The 21,009-nt window shown below is 45.7% G+C and overlaps 3 protein-coding genes across 6 annotated transcripts in view; 1 reads left to right on the top strand and 2 right to left on the bottom strand.

The window, feature by feature from the left end:
- The window catches only part of LOC1277410 (microtubule-associated protein futsch), a 38,271-nt gene extending 34,405 nt beyond the window's left edge, over positions 1-3,866 (top strand). For all 4 annotated transcript variants that reach the window (XM_061644911.1, XM_061644935.1, XM_061644929.1 and 1 more), the window contains exon 7: positions 18-3,866. In XM_061644911.1, coding sequence (XP_061500895.1) covers positions 18-117 — 100 coding nt within the window. In that variant the 3' untranslated portion in view covers positions 118-3,866. The remainder of the gene's footprint in view (positions 1-17) is intronic.
- Positions 3,867-6,776: 2,910 nt separating this feature from the next.
- On the bottom strand, positions 6,777-9,583 carry LOC1277409 (uncharacterized). The gene is made up of 2 exons (XM_316869.4): positions 9,474-9,583; positions 6,777-8,460 (listed from the first exon to the last, which is right to left on the bottom strand). Exons 1-2 carry the CDS (start codon positions 9,477-9,479, stop codon positions 7,465-7,467), a joined length of 1,002 nt encoding a protein of 333 aa, XP_316869.4. The 5' UTR covers positions 9,480-9,583; the 3' UTR covers positions 6,777-7,464.
- An 8,931-nt stretch (positions 9,584-18,514) lies between these two features.
- LOC133393066 (uncharacterized) lies at positions 18,515-20,488 on the bottom strand. Its single transcript, XM_061656348.1, has 2 exons — positions 20,376-20,488; positions 18,515-20,220 (listed from the first exon to the last, which is right to left on the bottom strand). Exons 1-2 carry the CDS (start codon positions 20,379-20,381, stop codon positions 18,541-18,543), a joined length of 1,686 nt encoding a protein of 561 aa, XP_061512332.1. The 5' UTR covers positions 20,382-20,488; the 3' UTR covers positions 18,515-18,540.
- Positions 20,489-21,009: the final 521 nt, after the last annotated feature.

The following is a 21,009-nucleotide window of genomic DNA, read 5'->3' as shown; positions in this document are numbered from 1 at the left end:
CCTTGTCCTGCGTTCAGGTGCGGAGGCGACGGCCAGATGCAGTGCGAACCGAAGGCCTGCAGCCCCGAGCCGATGCTGCAGCAGATGATTGCGGTGGCGGCCGCCAGAAGGAGATGAGCGGAAACGCCGGCCCCGCAGGACCGGATTCTAGAGGACTCTTGAACGCGTGCTACGCTCGTCCGAGCGCGCATGGACCGCGCACTACAGCGTATGAGTAGAACAGTAAGATCGGTAGACAGATACGGAATATAGCGAGAGAGAGAGAGAGAGAGAAAGAGAAAGAGAGAGTGGCGCTAACGGGACGCACGATATTAGGAGCTAAGTAACCCTAAATAAGGACTGAGATGGGTGGCAAACGGACGCACACACTTTACACAACACTAGCTGATAGTAGGACGACGGTACGCGACGACGTTTTTTTTTTCAGGGTAGATCATTACGGCTGTAGGAATGACAAACAAACACACACACACATGTACACACTAGCGCACAAGACCGATAACCGATACAAGCGCCATACAATGCGGTCAAGAACGGTACACGTCCATTGCTTCCTGTTTCCGATTTTCCGGTAAATGTTTTTAGATCTTTCTTTTTTCTTTTATTATCGCATTTCCCTTTTCCCCTTTTTTGATGCGGTACCGTTCCTGTTCCGCCTCAATAACTCGATCGTCGATCGAACGACTCACGGACACGAGTGACTCACGAACCAGGACGTTGATACCGATGTGCCAACCAGCCGGGCCCAACATCTGCCAGACAGACGGGCCCAGAGTGCGCATCTTCCCAATCCCGTTTTACCAAATTCAAACCCATCGCCCATTGCTTGCGTGGCAGGTATGGCCCGAAGGTGCTTGACACGAGGTCTTTTCAAACGCTCGACTGTTACCAAGCTGTGCGCAAACGTCGATGCAATCGCGTCGACTCCACCACCTTTGGGCAGCGCACAAAGCAGCAAATCCACACACAAACACACACGCACGAAGGCACGCACACAGTACGCCTTCGCCTTACAGGGGCAGTTGTGTGAGTGCTATTTTCCTTTTTTTTCTCTGTTCATTGAGTAGGTTTTGGTCTCCTTGCAAATCAACGTTCAGCGCCCAGAGCCCGATGATTGACCGGTCGTAGTGTTGACGAGGGCCGGCAGCCCGATGGTTATTTGCACTCCCTCGGACGCTCGGCCCGGCGAACTTTTCGAACATTCACTGCGCAGTGATTACTGTGTGGGAGGAACAGAGGTTCCTTCCCCGTGCACTGTAGTTCGAAAACGACCGCTTGTACGATCGCTTGAACATTTGGCAATAGACATGGCGCCGTTTTATGTTTTTTTTCGGAAGCAAATTTGTTTAGTTTCCTGTTTTCAGTTTTTTGTTTCGTTCCGTCTTTCAAGGAGAAAAATACCGATTCGTACACCCCAGTTCTAGAATGTCGACTGTATGGTAGTTGAAGCAGGAGCTACAATCCAAACATTCCACATTCTTAAAAATGTTACTCGATCTATCAGATGGGGTACCGTTAAACAAAGCTGTTTCTACACAGCATGAAGGATATTGTGTTTTGTTTAAATGAAGTGTTTGTGTGTATGCGTGTGGAAGTGTGTGTTTCTGCGTGTGCGTGTGTGCGTGTAACGGACGTCAATGGCGAAAGTTCGACGTCGCTGTACCTTCTCCTAATAGATTTCCTTTTTCCTCACCTGAAATTCGCATTAGTACAGTAGCAAGTGGCTCGTTAACGTAGTTTGGAGTGTACTTGTGTCTTTCTACTTCGTTTTGCTACAATTCGCTCTAATTTCGGATCACTCTAAGTGCTTTCACATAGCTCGAGCATAGTTTTGTCTCACTCACCAGTTACAAAAAAAAACAAAAACAAAAACGAAACCCCGACAGTGCTTTCTTATATTTTTTGTTTGTTCGTGTGTGTTGCTAACGACCAGCAACGCTTGCGATAATGGTATAGCTATTTTTAATATTATTGTTAAATTTGTATTTGTATTACTGCTACGATTATCTTTTTATCACTGTATATTTTGCCATAACTTTAACGAAAACTCCCCTCCCCCCAGCATAAAGCACTGTAAACGTTAGGGGTACATTCGTCTGTCAAAACGTATGGCACGCGGATTGCCAGCACGCAAGCAAAGCAAGAACCAAGTGCGGCTGTAAAAATGATCCACAAGAACAAAATTTACGCATAACACAACGTTCAGGAGTAGTAGACGGGAGCAGGTGTATTACATGTAGAGGAAAAGCTTGCATTGAGTTTGGCACGGGAGTCGTTGAGTCCCATTTTCTTTTGAGTTTTTTTAATGTCCCATTGCAACAACTTCGGTGCATCTAGTTCTAACAGCAAACCCTACAATCGTCGAAAAAGTTAGTCAACACACACATCCACTCATACACACACGCACACAGTTACAAAAACCAACCAACCCCCTCCCCTCGCCCCTCTCGCCCAGTTAAACTCAGGCAGGTCCATCGCCAACTATATCAGACTCACCCTCAACTACCTGAATACAACCATAACATAACCAATTTGATGCTGCAGATGCAAGCTCAAACACTTTTAATCCCCCCCCTGGACCACCTAATCGGAAACGAAAATGGAAAATGGATGGAGAAACAACACGAACAAAACAGCAAGAGAGATAAGAAAGCAAAAGTTAAGGAAAAGCATTTATCAGCCGCTGGCACACGTGGGGCCCGTGCAACGTTAACGCAGGGGAGCGCGTGACAGCGGCAGCGAGATTCGCGAAATTTGAAACCTGAAACAAGGGGGCTGAAAAACAAGAGGAAAAGGAACAGCAAACCGCGATCCAGACAGGCGCAATTTCTAAGACGTACGAGAGCATCTCAGTGTGCGATGAACCCGAGCGACAGCGCGTACGCTCGCCCGAGTTGTTTTCCCGTCCCTGCTTCCCCAGGGGGAGCACACTTCCAGCAGCACCATCGCACCTCCCTTTCTTAGCGGTCTAATTTATTCCGGGTATCCCTCAAGGTATCCCCCAATTATGTTTCCATTACCAAAATTGCACAATTTGCAATGAAAGGGGAGAGTGTTGTGCCTGCTGCTGCTGGGACACATAAACACCGGGGGAAGCACGGAAAACAGCTCGTCCTAGCTGCCTAGGGGTGTATGCGGCCGGCGACCGATGGCGCTCTTGCTCCGGTTCATCCACTGACACCAACCGTTCAGCCGATCGGGCTTGAGCGGATAGGCAGGTTAGCCTAGTAGAGTAGGAAAGTAGTATTTTTTTTAATTATTATTATTACACTGATAGCTGATCTGGGGTGATCTGCCACGCGAAGCGCTACCCCTCCCCCGCCCGAACAATCTCTGTTCCAAGCTGGTCGGAAAGTGAGTGAAGAGCCGGAAGAAGAAGAAGAACAAGAAGAAGCAATTAGGAACAGAATGGGGAAAAAGTCCCTCCCCTCAGTAAGCAAGAGAAAAGCTAGGAAAAACCGTTGAGAGCTAGAGGCGAGCAAACGAGTTTGCACGTAACACCAGCGCGCAGGGGTTTTAAGGTACGACTGCTGGGGCTGGGATGTGGAGTAAAACACGGGTAAGCACATCCGGCCAGAACATATTATAATAGCAGTAAGTGAAATAACGAGCGGGAGAAAGGGATAGTGAAAGAAAGAAACGAATGAAGGAGGGCGTGTGTGTGAGAGAAAAACAGAGATAGAGAGAGAAGGAGAGAGAGAGAGAGAGAGAGAGAGAGAGAGAGAGAGAGAGAGAGAGAGAAACAGAAACAGAAAGAGAGCGAGGGAAAAGAAATTGAAAGATGCAAAAGGAAAAAAATAAACAGATAATTCAGGATATTTTTAAGTGTCCTTTTATACTGAAATAAAATTTTTACGTAAAAGCTAGCAGACAATGTTGTCCTACATGCGAAGGAATGGGATCATACCTGAGATGAAAAGGTAAATCGAAAGGGTTGTGGGATTTTCCTGAATCAAATTTGCTTGTTGAGGTTTCATTTGTATATTTCTTTCGTTCGTCGAATATTGGGTCAAATCGTTTAGTAAATATCGAGTTCAAACAGATCATTTCGGGTCGATCCTTGCTTTCGCTGTACCCAAGCACCACAAATGGCGCCTAAAGGACGGGTTTAAGAGACCAAAGCTTTCCATCCAAGCGAAGGATAAGCAGCGTCCAATCGAAGTACGGAACGACCATATGTTCAACACTTTGAGTGCACTACCTTTTTTGTTTATGTTTCCTTACGGTCCAAGCAATACATTTTGTGTAGCAATAGCCCCCAGGAAAGTGTAATTGAATACAAATAAAGGGTGATTAAAATAATTACTTTTTATTTTTGTTTGGATCAAAAATTAGCTTTGAAAACTCACATTGTAGCTGAAATGTATGTGGCTACACTATATTGATCGAATCAATTGTTATTTTGCGTTTATATTCTAAATTTTTGATAATTTATCCGTAATTATCTGTTATAATATATTAATATTTAAAGTCAGCAATTGCTGACTATCATGTATGATAGCCATAGCACCCCAGTAAACGTAGCTGGCTATCATATAGGAAAGCCAGGGCACTCAAGGTGTTAAAAAGAAAGAAAAACAAATCACTGGTCGGTCGAATGTATTGAGCGAAGCTTTTCATTACCTTAAAGTTTTGCTGTTGAGATCGATATCAGATTGATGTTATGGATCGATGGAATAATAATAGCTACATGATTTCTTTACAGAGTAAACTTCCACGAATGTTAAACCAACACAAAAAAGATATGTGCATCAAATATCTTATTCCAGAGGTCTCCAAGCCCCGTGCGGCATTCGCGACCCACATTTGCAATGATTGTGCAAACGATAAAATAAATAAGTCTTTTATTTAAAAAATAGTATTTACACGTATTTTATTGATGTTGCTTACTATTGGCTATGAGAATGTAACACTCTTTACTTCGCCGTGTTTTGCGAGCATTATTCTCACCAATTCTCTCAGATGCACCTAACGCTCTAGATTGCGTTCTCCCCTTTCCTATTCGTTGCTAGAGTGAATGCGCCTCGCGAACTGAAAAGTTTTTAGACAGGACGAAAAGCGAACTGAAAGGTACGGGCCTTAAACGTTTACATATGGGGTATGGTGGAATCCTAACAGACTGCGTTTAGCAAACGGTAAACAACTGTAGCATTTTGCCAAAAACTTTTAACTGGTGGCTTCCTCTGTTGGTAAATATCCAGTGGAGTTTTCATCGCTTTGAAAACTTTCACCTCGGTATTGTTAGTGGACTTCGCATCGAAAATATGCATGGTAAACGATTGTTGCCGATCTGGTGGTACAGTCGTCAACTCGTACGACTTAACAACATGCCCGTCATGGGTTCAAGCCCTGAATGAACCGTGCCTCATACCAACAACTGTCTATCCTGCTATGGTAATTAATAAATCACAGAAAGCCAAGCCCACTAGTGGTACAGATCCTTCTTAGGTCTTATCCGGCACTACAACCGCCTTGCGGTCTTGGCCTGCCTTAGGAGTGTCCGAAACCGCTCACGGTCTCGCGCCTTCGTCTGCCAGTCCGTTATCACGGCTTTAATGGCGGACGCCGCCACACCATCTTGACACCTCAGTTTGGGCCTACCACGCCTCCTCTGTCCTTGTGGACGGCCTAAGAAGATTTTACGGGCTGGGTCGTCCATTTCCATGCGTACAACATGGCCAGCCCACCGGAGCCTGGCGAGCTTAATACGCTGCACGAGTGGTTCAGACTAGTGTTGGGCATGAATCTGAATGAATCTTTGAAATAATTCAATGAATCCGAATATTGAATCTCTAAAGTATCATGAATCTCTAAAGATTCATTAATCTCAAGGGATTCATAAATCTTTAAAATTTCATAGAGGTTGAGCTTTTTATTATTCTTCTTCTTGGCGTAACAACCTACGTGGTCATGCCAGCCTATACAGACTTTCAAGACTTCTTGGCAATACCACGCAGCTGGATAGTTTTGCTACTGGGAGACGGTCCATGTGAGACTTGAACCCACCACGGACATGTTTAAGGTGGGATTTTGATTTTTTTAATTCACCTTCATTAAGGTACATGCTGGGCGGATCAGTTCATTAAGATTCATAAATCCCTGGAGATATAAAAAATTTAATGGAATTTGTGAATATTTTAGATTCAAGAATCTTTGAAGAAAAAATAGAACGTGGGTGAAACAGAATACCAGAAAAAAAGCCAGCAAAATAAAGATGAGTTAGTAGAATGCAGCAGCATTTATTTGAGGAATTCAATCAAATTTCGGAGTCTTTTTTTTATTATTTTATTTATTTATTTTTCATTGTACATATATTTGATTTTTCAGTCGTTTGAGCTAAAGCTAAAGCACTGTTGCTTGGAAGCAGCCAATAACAATGGTGACAAAAAAAAACTATATTTGGTGATCAAAACTACTCCCAACCTTACATTGCATGTTACGATTTAATCGCCATTCAAGTTTTGTGTAAAAGTCAAGCTCCGTTCTCTTCGTTACGTTGGCGTTACGCGCGTAACACCTGTGAGCTGCTAACCCAAGCAGCAAATTTGGCTGTACGCTTGTTATAATCGTCAGTAATAGGCAAACTATTTTCTGAGTGTTTTGAGTCAATTTTTCCATTTCCATCAATCTTTTCCATTTCCATGAACCTGAATCTATGCCACTTACGCCAGTTCTAATTTGAACCACAGGTATGAATGTTTCGTCATTGTTTCGGAGGTAAACTGTTTAGATCTTCTGATAAAGGCGAAGAAAATAATAAACCCAAACACAATCGGTTATTCGTTTCATGTTTCTTTATAAACTGATAAACTGATTTCAGTACTTGTAGCATGCCGTTTGAAAAACGATTTAATGACATATGGCAACCATATTGGAAGCAAGTGCGACTGAGCTTGTGCAGTGTCACCAGCACTTTTGCAGACGTGTTGATCTCACGCAGATCTATGCGCTCCGCGATTACAACACCTTATATCGCTCAGCTCACTCTTGCCCCTTGCTGTATTTGTTCAGACTGTTACTTTGTTACTACTCTGCCAAAACATCTGCCGATCCTTTCTCGTGCGCTTTCTCTTTCTCTTTCTATCCACAGATTTGACCCTGTGCTCATAGGTGATGAATGAATAGCGCAGATTCACTGTGGCTAGACGTTCCCGCTGAACTAATCGCGCAGAACAGTAGGCAACGCGCGTATCGGGATAACAATTGGCGCGATTAAAGCAGAATCGTGTCCCTGAAATGCTCCGGGCAGCTCGTCGCTGCAAAGGTACGGTGCTTGGGAAGCATATTTAACAAACATTAAGACATTATTTTGGTATTGCACAATCCGGAAGCGGATTCGTTCCCTCTAGCGGGGGCGGTACGGATAGGGGGATAGGGAAGGGGTGAAAGAATTGCAGCGCATGGCGATAGCCGTTAGACAGCGGAGGGTGAAAAAGGAAATGAGCTCAGTGCTCACCGGGCCGGCTAGTGGCCAGAGCCGTGACCGACGCCATAGTGATAACCATCGTTGGTGACCGAGCCGGACGCGACGGAAGCCGAGCTGGCACCCGAAAAGCTAACTGGGTTGTTCTGCAGCGGGAGCAGTTGTATCGGTTCTGGGCGCGGGGCAGGCGCACTATAGACTGGCGGTGGTGGTGGTGGCGGCGGTGGCGGCGGTGCACTGTATACGGGCGGCTGGTAGGCGGGGGCTGGCGGGGGTGCACTGTAGACGGGGGCGGGTGGGGGCGCACTGTAAACGGGGGCGGGAGGAGGCGCTTGATACACCGGTGCTGGTGGGACGTAGGCGGGCTGTGGCGGTGGTGGCGGTGGTGGGGCAGGTGCGTACTGTACTGCTGGCGGGCCGTAGACTGGACGGGGCGGCGGCGGCGGTGGTGGTGCGTGATAGGCCTGGGCCGGCGGACCGTACACTGGACGCGGCGGTGGTGGCGGAGGCGGTGGAGGTGCGTGATGCACTGGCGGAGGGGGTCCGTAGACTGGGCGCGGCGGTGGTGGCGGAGGAGGTGCGTGATGCACTGGCGGAGGAGGTCCATACACTGGGCGCGGCGGAGGCGGAGGTGGCGGTGGTGGGGCGTGATGCACTGGTGGCGGAGGGCCGTACGATTGCTGGGGCGGCGGTCCGTACACTGGACGTGGTGGCGGTGGCGGAGGTGGCGGCGGTGCGTGATGCACTGGTGGCGGAGGGCCGTAAGACTGCGGGGGCGGTGGGCCGTACGATTGCGGGGGCGGCGGTCCGTACACCGGAGCTGGCGGTGGTCCGTAGGCCGGAGGTGGCGGCGGCGGCGGAGCGTGATGTACCGGCGGTGGGCCGTAGACGGGCCGAGGAGGTGGCGGTGGACCGTGATGCTTCTCCTTTTCGAACAGCCCGTCAAACAGCCCGCTCAAGTCGAAGTCCTTCTTTTTGAACAGTTGGTCGAAAGTGGCTGATGTGCACACCGTGAGTGCACACAGTACTAAAAGGACCTGCCGAAACAGAGAGAGAAGAACGAGCTTAGCCGTTAGGGATCGATCTTGATTCAGCTAGCACGAAAGAGTTTGTGTTGTGTTTGGAAACCTATTTGTTATGAGCAACTTTGCAACTAATAGTAATGTCAATCAATGATTGTAGACAACATTGTATATCCTAAATATCCTAGTCCTAAATAAGTTGGGAAGCTTATCATTCCTATCGCAATGGTGATTGCATGCCAATTTTGAGCATCAACAAGAATAAATTTGCCAGTTGGATATTACATGCTAACACTCCTCCTCCTTGTAGACACGTTTGATCTTCCTCTTTCCCCAGCTTATATGTGTTTCTACCTCGTCTTTTTCATGTGACTACACCTAACTAGCGTTATTTCAAAGATTAAAAGAAGTAAGTGGAGATTTGGGATGCTCCAACGAAACTGAATAACATCACATCGGTCCTTATTGCGTAGAAATGATTCTGATGGGAATCAAACAGTATCCTGCCTTTACAGGAGTCAGCGCGTCTACCATTAAACCAATCGACCCATCCCGATCTAGTTGCGCTATATCCCTACAAGACTCGAGTCATATAGTCAGGTATAGGTATCAGCCTTGTCTTAAATGGTGTTTCACAGCTTCCTAGCGAGCCTTTTTTGTTGTGTGTAACACGTGCATGCGCTGGGCTTTGAATGATGGCAGAAAATTGATCGATGTTGGTGATGCAGATGATGCTTTGTCTACGACGGTGCTGATAGACAATCGTAAGACACTGGTAAACCACAAGCACGGATTCGACAATGTCCTTCAACTGACTGAGTTAGTCCATTTCTGCACATGAAGCACACAAGCACACGCAACGAGAGAGTTACACAGGTGTTTGCCGCAACAAACCACAAAAACCAACTTAAATTGTTCCTAGCATCCAGGCACTGTATATTCTTTATCCGTTGCACACCGATGCACACAAGCGTCCCAACCAAATCCCAACCAACTGGCCTGTGGCCCGAAGCACCGCCACAACTAACCTTCATTGTTGGCTGCGTGTTGTTTGTGATCCACGAGACACTGCCAAACTGATAATTGGTAACGCATCTGCGCTCAATTTTATACCATTCCGCCCCGGTACGCGCGCGCGCTCCACCCGTGCAGTGGTTCGGACGCCAAAGCCAAACAACAATAGGCTTTGGGGCCGGTGTGTGATCGTTTTTGGTGGGGGCCACCGTACCCAAACCGACCACGGGTGTGTGAGCGCGCCCGGTCGCAGCATCTTCAGCAGCTCGGCCGGGTGGGGTGGAAAGTTTCAGCTCGGCCACTCGGCATTGTGTAACGCACCAGTAAACTGTCTTCCCGGATGGGGTGTGATTTGCCTTTTGCGTCTGCACCAGTCGAGCCAGCGATCAACGCGATCTATCGACACAAAAACACATTTTGTTTCTTTGTGGACGAGGGTTAGGAAGGGCGGGGAAGAGGAAAGGGCAGAGAAAGATGCTAGCAGTATCCCCATACCGTACGCGCTAGCCTGAAGCAACCCCTGTCGATAAAGAGTCGTCCGAGTTGAATGATCGGGATCGGGTGAAGGATGCGATTTACATCACTCAAAAAAACCCTGTTTTAAATATTATAAACAATGCTCTTATGTTTCTAAGAATTTGCAAGGAATGAAAACGATATGTTGAGTACTAGATAAAAGTTATAGGACGGAACAAATGTGTTTTATGCAGATATGTGTAATTTCTCTCTTATGAAAATGCATACACTCCAACGACACATCCTTTAGGTTGCTGCCGGTTATGAAACCACCTTACCAAACCGCACTTCATACCACTTATCTTGCCGCATCCACCGTCCTGCTCTCAGGTGGCCGTGGTGCAGTGCATCTTCAAACATCATCCTTTTCTATCTGCCTGAAAAAAAAACCCGGAGAGCCTACTCCCTAATGTATGTCCGCCGTTGTTATGTATGCCAATGAATATTTTGTCATCTCTCTTTCCTCTTCAAGCGATAAAGAGGAGAGTGTTGGAGTGAGGGACGGGAGGACAACCTTTGCAGCAGGAATGTTGGCTTGGCCGTCCGTCCCTCGATCACCTCGGATGACGTCGAACGTTGGCCACTAGCGGATCCTCTACTCCTACCTAAGGCCGGGCACTATCTTCACACCAACACGGTGGCCGCCCCTTTCGGGTCCGCAGCCCACAGCACGAGCAGACCGAAGACGAATTTCAGATTTGATTACTTAATAGCCGGTTATCGAATGGCTATAGCTTTGTTGAACTTTATGCGAACTGGTTCATTAAGGAAAAAAACAACATCAAGTGCAAAGCATCTGGTGCTTCGTCTTACTCCCGTCCCCATTCTCTTTCTCTCCGGTATGCAAACACAAACGGAAGACGAACCCACCGCCGCAACAACCCGGAGACAATCGGCTATGTCAATTTGGGGGTTTTAATTATTCATCTACCTACAAACAAGTGCATGATGTTGCGCATGATCTTTAAATCCGACGCATACATATTTACTATTTGCTCGCATAACAATCAATGTGGGGGAATCGAACACGTCCAGCCTTGCAGGAGCCGGCGCGTTAGGCCATGAGGCCAGAGGTCCCCAAACTTTTTTGAGTTCGCGGGCCGCATTGCTTCGCAAATAACGTTGTTGAGGGTCATATTGACGCTACTTTCAGCTGTTGGGTGAACGTTTAAATCTCGTTTTTATACTAATATAAAAACTCTATGTATCAAATTTGTACAGATTTATATTATTGAAGTTTGTTTTTGGATTTAAAAAAACAGCCAAAAAGTCAAAAATGTCGATAGAAATAGTCAAAATTATTTGTTTTTATTTTAATCCTTCTAAAGTAACTGTGCACGCATTATAAACATTCCAGGGACGTAATTGTCCACGGACCGTAGTTTGGAGGCGCCTTCAGCAAGCAATCTGGACGTTCCGCCTGATGTATGTACGGATGACCCCCCGAGATAGGACCGTATTTGGGACCGAAAAAATGTCCCAAAGCAAGGCGTAAGTTAAAATAGTCGTATGTTGAATATCTGTGAATATAAAGGGAATAACCGAAGTTGGATCTATGATATCGTGTATTTTATTTAAAACAATGTTCGATAATGTATTAATTTTACTCTAACAGCCATTTACACGATATAGATATTGAAGATCGGATAGTTGGGGAATCTCAATGACAACTTTAAACCGTCAAAATCAAATTGTCGTAACTCAGGGGACGCCTGTACTATGTTACTTTTATTCATCATATTGTATTTTCACGTTCTTGGCAAGCCATATCGCTACCGAAAACTCGAAAACCTTTGCATTTGCGGCTCGGTTCAGGTTGCACTAATTTATTTGCGTTCTTTTGTTATAATCGATTTGTCCATATGTACTTGGAAATCCAACATCCTAGAGAAAAAAAGAGAGCGAATACAATAATAGCATTTGACCTCTAATCTTCGAATGGCTATTGGCCGACAAACTTAGGCAACGCGACTGGGGCGTTGAGAGCTAATAGGCCACAACTACTGCACCTAGATTGCTGCAGTGAGTGCAATATTTGCGCACGATCCCATGTCTGCATGAAGTAATGTTTACTCGGTTACTACTCTACTGAGCTGTGGTACCTTACTAGCAGCTCAACCAGAGAAAAGTGTTCCGAAAATAAGTTCATAGCTTCAAGTTCATGCATCCGTGGTAGCACGCTTCAAAGCCATCGCTTCACCTTGGTGACCGACTGTACCCAGCAGCTTTCCCGGCCTAATACTCGGCTCAGACAAATTTGAATGCGGCTGGCCTCAACGGACACCACTTTCTAGCGGTATTCTGTTTCTGTTTAATTAGAAGCACTCAAATCAACGCACGTTGATTGGGCTAATCATCCTTAAACAAAGCCAGTCGCTTATTAATATTACAGGTCGATTTAGAGTGCTCATCTCTCACGCAAACAACTATTTAATTAGCGATCTCGGACGATTTGTTGTTGAGTTTGGTCAACTGGTAGCTCTCTCCTTGTGACAAACACAGGACAGCTCTTGCGGTGGCACAACAGGACACACGTGCGAAATCTTGTGCGCGACGCATCTGCTACCTGGCGTTACACCGAAGTTTGACGTGCCGAAATCGAAAACGGCGGCAGTCTTTGGCCAGGACTAATGAGGCTACGATTTGAATAAATTTCTCTTTCGATCATTTCGTAACCTATTGCATGCCTCCTAAACTTCCAAACACTACTCGCCGTTCGAGATAGCAAAAGTCAAAACCGGATTTGGAACGGGTTCGTCACACATTTCGGCCCTCGACAGGGGTGGATCGAGCGATATGATTACTAGGGTCCGTGTGGCTTCGTTGAAAGATGATCATTCCAGTGTGCTAATACTAATACCTGCACGATCGGGATCGTTGTTTTGGGGCTCAGCTCTGATGAACTTTATTTATTAAACAAAACATCTTCTTAAAAGTGCTCATAGCTTCAGAAATTTCTTGATAGTGCAATCGAAACAAAATAAGCCGTACAATAAATTGAACTACAACATGAAAGTAGAAATCATAATGCCATTGGAATGTTACATCTCTCTGACCAATCACAGTTTGATTTAATTAAAAGAGGAAGAAAAAAGCAAAAAGGTAATTGCAAATATTCTTGTGATTGTTCTTTATGCAACAGGTCACCCAGTGCCGTTCGCCTCAATGGGGCACACACATAATATAACACATCAAAATGGTTTGATACATCGATGAGAAAAGGAATTGGTGTTAGGCAATGCGCAATTCAACACAAAACCAAGCCCCCTCGCCTCCGATTCGTCCCCCTTCCCTGCCCGCTTCCTCTACCCTCATCCGCTCGACCGTCAACCCCCCCATCACTCTGGGAACCACGCACAGGGATGGGTAACAAGATGCGCGAACATCTCAACATCTGATCGAATCGAAGATGAAACCAGCATGAAAAGAGCACGTCGCACGGTGGGGCAGCTGCAAGATGGAATTTTTGGAACCAGAAAGCGTGTTACCGTGTAGTATCGCATTATGCAACAACGACGTGCGGGGCGCGAGAGCGAGCAGGCGCTGAAATGGATGTAGCCGGCGAGATGCGGTGAAATTACTATGTTACACGAGGTGCACTTGAAACACATATCTGTCCAAAACCGTTGTCTCTCTCACGATCGTCCTACCCTATCCGGTAATTGTTCGAACGGTTCGAGTGCGATGGCTGCGAAGTGTTTTAAATGTTGAAGAAGCACAAGGGAGCGCGCGCATAGATGAGGTCGCGTGGATACTCGCGGCCAGCGAAGGATCGGGCACCGGTACATGAACGCTTCCGGGCGACAGGTTGCTGAGCATTACATCCGTCCCACGACCACGGGTGTTGTATGATTGTATAAGCTACCTTGCCCTGCAAAGGACTAGAGCCAAGGACGAGCTGTTTGCTCCCCAAACCGACGCTAGGATGACGCGATCGGCTGAACGCACGAATCGTTAGCAAATACAACTCGGCGCAAATATTGTCATTGAGCTAATGGCTATTTATTCCAATCGCAGCTTTAGATCGAGTATGTAGTTTTATAATGTATATTTCATTCAAAGCTATCATTTTTACATCACAAAGCTGCGGTTATAGAAAGATTAAAGGTGATTTTTGTTAGTTTTTGTTACTTGTCTCTTTGAATATTAACCACTGAACAATCCAGTTTGGACGAAACTTCAATAGCGAAACTTGTTTTTTTCCTCTCTTCCGTAACATTTCGTATTTAAATTTCTTTTCAAGGCGGAAACGATCCACCACATCGGGACTGACCTTTAGAGGAATTTACATTGGCTTGGGGGTTGAGATCGCGACATGTGGAACGGATACGAAAATGATAGCAATAGCAAACAAAATGGAGCAATTTTTTATTGAGTAGTGTACCAGCACCACTTCAAATAAAAATAATAAACAATTCACAATTGTTTTCAAAGCTATTGCTTTGTATTGTTGTGTTGCGTCTAGATGAAGCAGTTCGTATTTATACGAACACAAAGTACTGTTTTTTATCCTAGTCGGGTGGTCGAACGGGTGAAGATGCTGATACATTAATGAAGCCGGATACGGATCGATTCCCAGTCCCTACTCTACTGGGAATAAAGTTAATTGATCAATTCATTATCCACATAAATCGTAATGATTATTATTAAAATCAAAACGTTTCGCTCATCAGTAATTAGTGTACACCACCACAACAACAAACTGATGATGCCTTTACGCACAAAAATATCCTCTAATCGGCTCCCCTCATGTGGGTGACGCGATATGTATGATGCACTAATGTAGTCGCATTTGCGATATGTTGAAATCGGTGTACCACTCTTACCTGGGGAAAGCAAACAACGCGCGCGCCCGGTCATGCGCCAAGAAAAAAAATCTCTGCTCTTGGACAACCTTTTACTACCTTGGTAGCATCTTGAACGGGGGGGTCGATGAGTGTAATGATTTTTTTTCTTCTTTTCGCTGCCTCCCTCAACTTCACCTGGTTTACCGTGCTAATGTCAATAACGGTCCTTTGATAGCGCGAAGGCAAGTTAGTTCGCGCCCGACCGATGCCTAACCTTGGCACATACGCGTCAACGTTAGGCAATCGGACCAACCTCCACCCGCTCTCTCCCTCTCTTTCTTTCAATCTTTTTCTTTCTCTTTCTCTATCTCTCTCTCTCTCTCTTTCTCTCTCTCTCGCTCTCTCTCTCTCTCTCTCTTTCTCTCTCTCTTGCTCTCTCTCGCTCTCTCTTTCTCTCTTTTCGCCAGTCTCTTAGCATACCCCGCAAGAAGCCAAACGGCGCGCGATATGTTTAACCAAACCATTGGACGATCATTGATGCACGCTTATGTCACGGGACTGTGACGCTTTCGTCAGTCGAACCGTCCGTTCCGTCGAATGGCCTGCCCGCTCTACCGGGCCCAGCAATCACGCCGCGCAACGACCCTGGAACCGCCAGGGTTGTAAAGAGGTGCGTCCAGTTGTTGCGACCGCTGCTGTGACTTATTGGCTTGGCGCGGGGGCAAACGGGCGTCCACCTTTTGCCGTTTGCATGCCGGTCTGGAAGTGCGTACAGTGCCAAAAACACTTGACGTGGCCCTGCCGAGACGTTGGGAGTTTAATCAGCATTGTTTATTGTCTCCAAGTATCAATATTTGTGTGTTATTAGCATACATCCCTGAGCAGCAGCAGTAGCAGCAATCACATAGCAGTGGTAGCTGTGGAACAATTTGATTTGTCAAAGCATTTTATCAAAATATTCACACATATAATGGAAACATCAACCTCCTCCTCCTTAAGCTAGCAAATGCTATTCGTATTATCAAGCCCAGTAATGCGCCATAGCAGCATAAACTCACAAAACAAAAGAAGCTCAGTTCGCTCCACTCATCCCTGGCATGCGGGACAGGAAGGGCGTAATATACGCGGTTTATTATTATTATTATTATTTTGAGTAGCGCTGGGAAGCATAACATCGAACGTTTGAAGCCTGATTACGCAACTGACCAATCCCCGGACAGGGAGTATGTGCCGGTGAATGAATTCCCCGAGCATAGCGAAAACAAAAAGACAGCTAATAATGTTGCTTCGGGATGGTCCCAAGCCACGCCGAAGAGACGCTGGGGGATGGGATCGGAGGGAAGCATATTTGTCGTTTTATCGATCGAATCGCAGAACCAGACGAGTGATAGAAATAGTAAAACAGTTTCCCACGTGCTGATTGTCGTTGCGCAAGCAACGGATTTTCCTGCGCGCGCAGCCAGATTCAGCCCGATGATTAAGGTTTAATATATTTGTAATTGCTTTAATTATATCAAAAAGTCTCTCGGCTGTTCACCATCGTCCAGCAGTGCAGCAGGCTTTCGTGTGGGACGCAATAATGCACACGAAAACAGCACGCAAGGCAGGCTCGTCAATCCTTATTATCTTACAGTAAACAGGCTAAATGTGGCATAAAACATAGTGCATGCTGTTGCAACAGTGTGGCAAACTTTCGCTGGTCCCAACAAGGTTGCAGTGGTCCCACCCTGAGACCCCGAGCGGTTCTTAAACAATACGAACAATCAGCGAACAGTCAGCGGTTGCTTTGTTAGTCGGTGTTAAACTTTTTACCCACATTGTATGTTGCACTTTACCGGTTTGTTGCGTTTTGTTTGGCTTCCTTCGTACTTCCTTACCTACGTTACTTTTAAAAATCATTTCCCTTTTTGTATTAACGTACTTTTAATAAGAAATGTATTAAGTAAAGATTGAAATCTACTCAAAAACTGTTATTTAACATTTAATTTAAAATAATATAACCTAATTTATATATGATTTAACGTAATTGGAAAATATACTAATATTCATTGAATGTTATCGTATAATTTTATTTTATTTTATTTTTTCTAATATTCCCAATAAATGTTTTTTTCCAACGGCAAACTTATCAGCCGCCGTAAACCCCCCGAGGTGCCGTGGCAATTCAACGCCGCGTCAATAAACAATAGATCAGACGAGCGCTTCCAGTGACCGGTGACGCAACCTCGACCATCTTCCGGCGGCATTCGATGATCCTACACACCACGCTCTTACATGTGACCTTTAGGTATGGCCGATTTACAAACTGCCATGATTATGTATTGACCCGTTCCGTGTGCTGTGAAAAGAGTGATCACCTGCTTCTACTTCGTCTTGTTATCGCGTAACAGCATAGACAGTCATGCGTGGTGCGTAGCGATTGTACGTCCATTCCTTGTTTCGGAGGCACGACTCAAATTGTCCTGCGACGAGCTGCTTGATCCTGGAGTCCATGTGTATTTGTATGAGCCCACTAAGCGTATTAAAATAGAAGCACTCTCGGAAAAGCAGTTGGCCTATCAATACGGCCTAGAAAGGTCACGTTCGCGTGAGGGTCGATCGCTGCTCGCAGCAACATATTGCCAGTTATGGACGGCATGGGCGAATGTGTTGAAGATGAACAGGATAAAATCAACACCGCGACGGGGGTGTCATCAAAAGATGACTGTGTACTTGATCACTTGCTAATGATGATTTACACTAAACTGATCTGGTTTTGAGCAGCAACAGCATATAGTATCAAAAACGAAAAATAAAAATGTATCGTTGTACAAAAGAAAACATAATAAATTATTGTACAAAAAAATCAGACACAAGCAAATACCGATCACCTAAAGCCAACAAATATTCTGTGTGTTCTGTGTTTTTAAACACCTGCTAAAGACGAACTGACGTTATACAAGCCGCCCAGTATGTGCGTGTATGGTTTTATACAACTAGAAAAAAAAGATAGACATGTTCTGGTTTATGTTTGTGATATTAGCACTAGAGATGAATTTAAGAATCGAAAGATTATGTTTTTCTTCTTTTTATCTCTTATTTGGCAACAAAAACACAGCACTCTGTCGTAGTCGGTCAAGGCCTGTGTTGTTGTCCTCCAAAAAACCACTTTATGGGTTGTAGTAGCAGTGGTAGTAGTAGTAGTAGCTCCTTATCTGTAAAGCAGCGATTTTCAACCGGTGGGGAATTCCTCACACAGGAGGTTTGATTATTTGAATTGAATTTTTATTATTTTTGGGGGTAGTTTTCGATCAAAATTTTGCTAAATACTATGAATTGCGACGCTCTCCCCCGCTCATGAAATTGTAAGGGGGGAATGAAATCCAACATGTACCCTGCATGGGGGGAAATGCTTCGAAAAGGTTGAAAACCACTGCTGTAAACTGAATGGTGTGAGCCTCACAAATAATTCAGGTTCTTCGGAATCGATTCTCTGTCACGCACGAGATTCAAGTCTATGGTGGCGACAAGATAACTTATTTGGTCGTTCGGCTTGAATACTATACCACAGGGCTCTGACCCAAAAACTCATCCATTGAAGTACTATCGTATCATCGCGCAAAGCCCAAACGTTCCTAGTATGAACCCATTCACGAACTTAACCTAATTAGAAAGGGATTTACGCACCTTCACCTTCAATCCGATAAGCCCCAATAGTAATTGATATTAAGACTAATGTTAGTTAATACAAAAAATACAAATTCTAAAAAAAATCTATTTAAAGCGGTATCCTCATGCTTTATTGGCGAGCCACTCGACTGTAGCTGACTTGCGGATCGATCTGTACTCCCTTGGACGTTTTATACCCTCCACTGGACGTCACATCCTTCTTGAGCCGTTTCTCGTCAAAGTTATCGCGCTGCAGCAGCTTCTGCAGCACCTGCTGAACCTCGGGAAACGAAAGTGGCTCCACATCCGGTGACTGCAACTGATACGTGACCACATTACTGGACAGTCGATTTGGAACAATGGCCACACTGCTCAGTACGGGCTGCGCGTTCGCTTTCCCGGACTCGTCACTGCTTCCATCGCGCGTATTTGCTGTTGCGGGTTTCGTATCTCCACCGGCAATGGATAGGTCAGTATTATCGCCAATCCGCAGGCCTACAGTTTGAACGTCATCTACGGGCACGTTTAGCGTTTGATCGCCATCTAGCGAGAGGCCTTCAGTTTCATCCACATTTACAGGTAGATCTACAGTTTGATCAAGATTCACCGCCGAGCCTACATTAAATACGCTTGCACCCGCCAAACTTACAGTTTGGCCATCAGCTACCGGCAGTCCTAAAGACTGATCGTTTGCTTCCGGTAGGTCTACAGCTACTAGGCTTGCATCCGCCAGGCCCACAGTTTGATCGTCAGTTTCTGGCACGCTTACTGTTTGATCGCTATTTACCGACACGAGTATCGTACCTGCGTTATCGGCCGGTAAGCCTGCTGTTTCTTCGATTCGCACGGGCAACTCAATATTTTCGCCTGCCGAATCCGGTAACACTATAAGATTGGCTCCACCGCTGACTGATGGGGGCAACTCTTGGATAACTTCTGCAGTGTCGTCTTGGATATCTTCGGATACAGTAATTGGCTGTTGTACCTCTTCTACAACCGTACCCAGTAATGGTTCACTTTCCTGAATTCTGGAGGATAGGGTTTCCGTATTCGCGGTTCGTCCCTGACTTTGCGCAGTGAACACCGGTAAAGGTGCTGCATCGTTTATAGGAACGATTTCCGCTGGTAGCTCAATGTGTCTACCTTCCGACTTTAGCACCTCTATTACATTGGTCACGGTGCCCATCCGGAACCCGACGGATGGTATAACTTCTACGTTTCTGGAGTTGCCATTCGATTCTACTGCTGGCAAAGCCTGCTGGTTGGAGTTACTATTCAACCGTATTGATCCGAATGCCGGCAATGCCTGCTGATTAGAGTTGCCATTGAAGCTTACTGCTTCGAAAGCAGGCAATGCCTGCTGGGTGGAGCTGCCAGCGAAACTTGCTGCTTGGGACACAGCCGTTGCCTGCTGGTGGGAGCTGCCAGCGAAATTCACTGCATGGGAGACAGGCAACGGCTGCTGGTGCGAGCTGCCGACATTACTTGTTGCCTGGTAGGCAGGCAACGGCTGCTGGTGCGAGCTGCCGGCGTAACTTGCTGCCTGATAGTCAGGCTGATGGTAGGCCACGGGTGCCACGGTGTGTACCGGTTCCGGATACGTCGCCGGCACCGGAGCAGTGTTCACGCTGGTTGGCTGATAATAGTAGTACGGCGCAGGTTGATAGTAATAGTTGTAGGCGTAGCCATACGGATACTGCGGTTGCTGCACTGCCGGGGGATGATGGACGTACACTTTTTTCTTCTTCTTGAAGAAGAACCCGGTCGTTATGTTAATCACCAAAAACACTACTAGCAACACTTTAAGGATCTAGAGCAGAGGCGAATAAGGGAAGAAAGTAAACGAAACAACAAAAAAAAACCGTACATGAAAACACCAGCTGTAGTCATTTCGTTGCAAAAATTGCTAAACACATGCGGTTCACTATTTTCGTTAAAAAAATTTACACAAACTACACACTTTACCTGCATTGCCACTACAGTAAATCCCAACGCAACCGGAGCTAAAAACGAACTGAAAGCGAAAATGTGCAAGAAATGTCGTTTTATATCGAATATGCGGGATTTCACTCTTGTGTGTTAATAATTTATGCCGGCGAATCTCTTCCTAATCTGCATCTTTTTAACGAATTCTTTCGTAGTGTTTCTTTTGCTTCTTTTTTCCTACCTTAGCAAGCCTAGCGAAGGATGCGTAGGAAAAGAAAAGACGTACCGTCGATAGTAAAGCTGCTCATACATATTAGAGAAATCTGTGTGATCCTACGCTTGCTAGCCTTGGCGAGCGATCCAGCATCGGATTAAATAAGCGTCGATAATATTGACCCGCTCTGTTTAGAAAATGGTGCTAAATGAGGCAAAAGCGCTTAACAGTTTGTAAAACACGAAACAGACTATTTCCAACAGCAGCGGTACCACATGACCCAGGTGAAGAACCTGCCTTGGCCAAAAAGGCAGGACCAAACGTCAGTTTAAAAATAGATACGAAGGTGGAATTCATAAGTTAACCTTATGGCAAGGGCAAGCACGTATCCATCGGTCGATATCAATCGTTGCGCAAGTGGTAGGGAGATCCTAGGGCTATCGTTAATGGACACATCAA

Source organism: Anopheles gambiae, chromosome X (assembly GCF_943734735.2).
Source record: "Anopheles gambiae chromosome X, idAnoGambNW_F1_1, whole genome shotgun sequence".
NCBI classification, from domain to species: Eukaryota; Metazoa; Arthropoda; class Insecta; order Diptera; family Culicidae; genus Anopheles; species Anopheles gambiae.
This window is presented reverse-complemented; position numbering and strand designations above follow the sequence as displayed.